Below are 6,593 nucleotides of genomic sequence, written 5' to 3' on the forward strand. Positions count from 1 at the left end.
AATCATAATTCTGTTATATATAGCCTAGGCCTACCTAAATTTATTCTCATAAAGCGTGCAACACTGACTGACTCATTCAGCCGAAATGGCCAAATCATATTTTATAAATAAGCCAAAAGATTAAGCAAGCTTAAGCCAAAAAAGATAATGATAATGATGAGAGACACGATGTTTGTGGTCGCATATAGCGATAGATTGGGGGTCAGTTGATTTTGGTGGACAGTGTGCATGAGGTTCTGGAAAGAGAGACAGAGTTGAGCTTGTGGAGGTCTAGGGCTTTGAGGGGGTGGGTGAGGCGGAGAAGGAGGAGCAATTAGAGGAGAGAAAGCCGGAGAGAGTTATTGAGTGATTGGCTGTCGAGTTTTGTTTAGTTGAGGCGCTGCACGAACTCAGTCTTTCCATTTCTTCCTCAAAAAGGGACTACAGCCGCCAGGATCATTCAGGACGGAGTTCGTGGCAGAAAAAGAACCGCTTCAAAACGTTGATAACGACTACGAATAGGCATATTCCTTGGATAGTTTCTCTCACAAAAAGCAGGATATTGATCACAACGTTAAAGCCTGAAAAAGAAGACAATATTTTATAAATAAGCCAAAAGATTAAGCAAGCTTAAGCCAAAAAAGATAATGATAATGATGAGAGACACGATGTTTGTGGTCGCATATAGCGATAGATTGGGGGTCAGTTGATTTTGGTGGACAGTGTGCATGAGGTTCTGGAAAGAGAGACAGAGTTGAGCTTGTGGAGGTCTAGGGCTTTGAGGGGGTGGGTGAGGCGGAGAAGGAGGAGCAATTAGAGGAGAGAAAGCCGGAGAGAGTTATTGAGTGATTGGCTGTCGAGTTTTGTTTAGTTGAGGCGCTGCACGAACTCAGTCTTTCCATTTCTTCCTCAAAAAGGGACTACAGCCGCCAGGATCATTCAGGACGGAGTTCGTGGCAGAAAAAAGAACCGCTTCAAAACGTTGATAACGACTACGAATAGGCATATTCCTTGGATAGTTTCTCTCACAAAAAGCAGGATATTGATCACAACGTTAAAGCCTGAAAAAGAAGACCGTTAAGTTTACATAGGATGCTTGGTTAAGTTAGCATACGTTTTCAGCTAAAGCGTAGCGTTTATTCTCGGTTGCTTCTTGAACCTGGTTTATTGGCTTTCGAATATTTCAGTCTTTGGGGTTTTGCTTAACCTTTTTCTTCTGTCAACATCAACGTCTGTCAACCAGTTGTGTTCGTACGTCAGCGCGGGACAGATGACGACTGAGAGCTCCCACGGACCACTGCAGTCGACGCCCCCGATGAGGACCGGTCCAGCGTCCACCACGCTGCATCCAGGACTGATGAACTCGACAGGTAGCTTGGAGGACCATGGCGCAGTGTCCAAGACTAAAAAGACTAACTCAGGACTGCGACGTCCGGAGAAACCGCCCTACTCTTACATTGCACTCATTGTGATGGCAATTCAGAGCGCACCGACAAAGCGACTCACACTTAGTGAGATTTACCAGTTCTTACAAACACGCTTCCCTTTTTTCCGAGGCTCCTACCAGGGCTGGAAAAACTCTGTTCGGCACAACTTGTCTCTGAACGAGTGCTTCATTAAACTACCAAAAGGACTTGGCCGGCCGGGTAAAGGACATTACTGGACCATAGACCCTACCAGTGAGTTTATGTTTGAGGAAGGGTCATTTCGGCGAAGACCACGAGGATTTAGGAGAAAATGTCAGGCCATGAAACCGATGTACAGAATGATGAACGGCCTAGGGTTCGGTTCCGCCATTTTACCTCAGAGCTTCGATTACCAACCTCCCAGCGGCGCACTTGCGTGCCATAGTAGTGGCTATAACCTGGACCTGTCTGGTAATGGTTATGAGTCAATAAGCAGCGGGCACCATGGTCACATATCCCCCAGCTCCAGACATGGTTATATGGCTAGCTGTCCAGTGCCCGGGAACGGAGCCTATGGTGCGGAGAGCAACACCAGCCCAGTTCCGTCTTCCCCTGCAATAGCGGGCGCGCTTGAGAGTCACTCGCTGTATTCAGAGGGAACAGCACTATGGGCTTCTTCAAATTCTCCATACCTAAAACAGCCGACTACAGTCTCAAGCAATTCGCCGTCCACAGGGCAGCATCCCGGCATATTCACCTACTCTCTGGAACAGGGTTATATACAGCAAAGCGCGAGCGACAACACCGATATGTCAGGTAAAACAAATAACGTAGGCCTACATATAATCCCTGAAACATTTAGATGCCGTTTTATTTCCTTTGAAATATATGCGTTATTACGTTCTGTAATTCAATCTGAAATAGGCTACATTATTTTATAGCTAAAATTACGCGCAGTATCAAAACTATTATGACATTCTAAAGCATGTTAAAAAATAAAGAGATCTCAGAATGCCAAAAGTTCAACGTTTTAGGTTTAAGATGACTATAAACTGTACAAAACGTTTTGAATTGATAGGTGTTAAATTCATCTTATGCTTTGTGGGCTTTGTGAGCTTAGCTCAAAAGCGTTGACATCTTTTGTAATCGAAAGATTTTTGTGATGTAGGTAAAGGCCTACGTTCGACCACGTTTTTTACTTCTTCTAACAGTTTGGGTACGAAACAGCAAAATACTTTTATAATATGGAATAATAAGAATAACAATAAGAATAACAATAATAATTATTATTATCATAATGATAGGAGTTAAGAATCATTATATTTTTATCTAAACGTAAAATATATTTTCTAAGAACAAAAATGTGTGAATCTCATAAGTAATTAAGGCAATTAAAAATAGTGCAATCGAAAAATGTATACATTTTTATTGAATATTGCTGAAAACATCATTTGTATTCTTAAAAATAAAATGGTAAAAGAAAATGGGTTTGTTACAAAGCATTTTAAAGTATTCAGCAACATTTTACTCTCAATCGTGGGTCTAAAAGCTTAAAAATGTATACCCATGATGAGCTGATAAATAAAAAAAAACTACTTATTTTTTGTACTGGTCATTATGTATATTTATCTCACTGTGCATATATCTGTCCTCAGTGGGTATATCGCGCTATCCGACACATTCTTCCCCAGTCGGAGAACGGAAGGACTTCATGTTGAATTTGAATGGAATTACCTCTTTCCATCCGTCTGCTGGTGGATATTATCATCACCATCATCATCACCATCACCACCATCAGAGTATGCATCAAGACGTCAAACCTTGCGTGATGTAGTCCGCTTGTTGCACAAAGATAAGCACTTGGATAACTGTGAGGTAAAGACAATTAATGAAGGATTAATAATTGTGCACTCACAACATTTTTCGAAATGTATTTTTGAAAACCAGTGTAAAGCATCTGGCGACATGACTTGACCTCACCGATCCAAGCGCATATGAAACAGTTAAACTCATGAAGTCATGGACTGGCCATTTTATGCTTTGTGGTTACATTTCAATAGAGTTTGAATTAAGCACATATAAGTATATTTCACTTAATCTGTACAGTGCAATGTGATATGGAAGTTAGCAATAAAACATTTAAAGGAAAGTGTGTTTTTGCCTGACCGATATAGGCCAAAACCTATCTATCCATCCATCCATCTTTTGAGTCAAAAATCCAAATGTGTGTTTTCCCCCATCGGTTTTTTCATGTTGATTACAAACACATAATTTATAACCCTCCAACATCAGAATAATTGTTGTGAATTCTGCCTTACAAACTTAAATTCCTGTATCATATTTTTGTGATAGCGTTGTGTAAACAAATGAACAATATAAGTCGGTTATATAGACAATATATAGCCTATATATCCTATTTTTAACGGAGGTTTGAATATATTTTTCACACGTCAGGTTGCGGCAAGTTGTCACAGTTTTAATCACAAAATTATTATTATTATTATAATTTATTAATATAACTTTCAGACCTACATTTTTGCAGTTTCATGAATTGTTTTGTGTTTCATAATTTCATAACATCCATATAAGCTAACTGCCCATTCTTTTTAATGGCAGATTTCATAGTGACAATATGCTTTCAGTCTAAAAGTCAAAGTAGGCATATATTTTGGAATTTTTCAATAGCAATTTTGTTGTCGAAACTTACCTTTACAGAAATTGACATATTTTGCCCTGTGAAATATTTACTGGCGTAAAAGGTGTTACGACTAGCCTCGGTCTTCCTCGTGTAAATCGTAAAGAAAAATTAAAACGCGTAGGAACAAGATTAAATGAAGTATTGCTACGTGGAGTATGAGGAAGTACAATTTTTTAATTTTATACTCTACAACTGGAAATAAAGAGAGTTTACATTTAGCCTACCTAACATCTTTTAAATTAATCGGCAGTTAGGCCAATATGATAAATTACAGGTTTTATGTTATTTGAATAGCCTACTTTAGGATTTTTAAAAACATTTTAATAACTCTTAAAGTTGTAAAACTTATCAATCAGTTTCTACCCGTCTCAACGCATAGCCTACTTCTAACTTCATGTAGCCTACTTAATTTAGCAGCAGTGCCCTAAGGAACTTGGCAAACCGAACAAATTCATTTTTTTCTTGATCTTCAAAAGTAAAAGAATTTTAAAAAACAAATTCAGATTATTTCAGAAACGATTCGTGTGATTGTTGGTGGCGCAGGCAGTCGAAGCTTTTAGACGGTCGTCTAGCGCCATCTATTGGTGAATTAATGTACCTTCACGCGACGCCTGTGAAATAGACTCGATGACTGCCAGTATTCCTCCTGATTTTATAAACAAAGCGGCACACCTGAACGAATATTTGGAAAAGATAACAATGAGGCTTTTATAGCTACTAATAAAGACGGTTTATACTCACAGCTACATTCATCTGCATCAATCGCACCCGTCTTCAAAACACAGCTATCTTCCAAAAAATACAAATTCTTATTATTAAAGCATGCTGGAGGTATTTATTTAGACCAGTAAAATCACATGGAAACGACAATATAAACACAGTTCTTAAACTATAGGCTAATAAAACAAAGAATCACAAGAGGTTCTCAACGTATATGAAAAAGATACTGACGACGGAGACAGCACACTCAGCTGCCACTTAGAACAACCATATCAAGCAAAATCAAATGGGAATAAATCCCGAACCAAATGGATGTTAAGTTCATTTTGTATCGCAGAGTTTCATGCTCTCTTTCAGGGCCGTGCACAGGGGGTGGCCCAGTAGCTGCCCCTCTGCCCTCATTGGCTGATTGCCCTCTTGAACCCCAAATAAAGAGCAAATATTTAGCAAACATTTAGTACGAAAAAATCCCCATAAAATACAAAATATTAAAGACAAAATATGATTGAACTAATATACATAATTCCTCTTTTTCATCTTTTAAATGTTCCTTTCTAAAATATCCTCGCTTATATAGCCTACACTCAGAAAGTCTTCCAGTTCTGTGGATATAGTCATTAGTCAGGTGACTACACCGCATTTGACCACTGAATTTACAGAAATCATTTCAAGTGTTTCAACGTTGCATCAACTACTGATGAACACATTCATATTTATCTGAATTATCACTCAGTAGGTTAACCAACCATCTATTTCAATGGCTTTGGAAGGCATCTGGAAGTCTTTCAAACACATTAAAATGCACAAATTCACATTATTTCTTATTTACATGTAATACAGGCATTCCCAAACTTTTTTTTGTCATCTGAACATCTTTCATCTAATATATTTACTTGAAGAGTCCTGAGATTTTAAAATACGTTTTTAATAATTAAAACCCTTTCGCACGTGGGTTTAAAATATTCTAGCTGAGCCCCCAGAGTGAGTTTTTTTTATTTTAAAATGTATCGCCTTGTTTCCATGGCGACGCGTCATGCTTGTCATGTGACAACACAGCCACAATAGATCTGTGTGACACCTGGATCGCTTTTATTTCGTTTTTCCTGTTTTATTCAAAATATTCACAAACATGCTCACTATATTATGAAATTCCGATTCTGAAATATGTGCAATTAAATCTGTTTGGTAGTTTAAACACTTTTATATCGACTGTGTTATTTGATCTATACCGGGTGATGGGCGCCGCCATGTTAGTTCGCGCTGCATCCGAGCTGTGGGATTTACAACACGCAAATTCATCTTCTCCTACCGAAACATGTTAAAGTAGGTCCCCGGTAAACTGGGAGAAGAGAAGAGTAAACTTTATAGTTATCCACACAATCTGTATATGATATCAATAAAAACATGTCATCAGATTATATTTGTAAGGATCATTATTGCCGTTTCCATAGACATCAGCGTGTATTTTACAAACGGTAAATGTATGGTTTTGCTAGTACTTATGTGTATTTAAATGTCTGAAACCTAAAATAAGTATATAAGTTACATGGTTGAAAACACTGAATATTTGTGAAAATATGACAAGCGCTCAGCGCGTCCAATCTGGCTCCGCGCAAGCCAAAGCGCAGAAGCGGATTTAAATTCAGCGGTTGATGACGCACTGAAAGTTCTATATCACACTGGTGTGATCGTACGCTTCAGGGACCAGCCAAGACTGATCACACTGGTGTGATCGTACGCTTCAGGGACCAGCCAAGACTGATCACACCGGTGTGATCGTACGCTTCAGG

At 38.7% G+C, this 6,593-nt stretch overlaps 1 protein-coding gene across 1 annotated transcript; it reads left to right on the forward strand.

Moving 5' to 3' along the window:
- Nucleotides 1–1,123: 1,123 nt before the first annotated feature.
- On the forward strand, nucleotides 1,124–3,488 carry LOC107556145 (forkhead box protein F2-like). The gene is made up of 2 exons (XM_016239183.1): nucleotides 1,124–2,201; nucleotides 3,041–3,488. The coding sequence occupies exons 1-2, from the start codon at nucleotides 1,250–1,252 to the stop codon at nucleotides 3,217–3,219; spliced, it is 1,131 nt and encodes a 376-aa protein (XP_016094669.1). The 5' UTR covers nucleotides 1,124–1,249; the 3' UTR covers nucleotides 3,220–3,488.
- The last annotated feature ends 3,105 nt before the right edge of the window (nucleotides 3,489–6,593 follow it).

Source organism: Sinocyclocheilus grahami, unplaced genomic scaffold (genome assembly GCF_001515645.1).
Source record: "Sinocyclocheilus grahami isolate Dianchi unplaced genomic scaffold, SAMN03320097.WGS_v1.1 scaffold556.1, whole genome shotgun sequence".
In the NCBI taxonomy this organism is placed as follows: domain Eukaryota; kingdom Metazoa; phylum Chordata; class Actinopteri; order Cypriniformes; family Cyprinidae; genus Sinocyclocheilus; species Sinocyclocheilus grahami.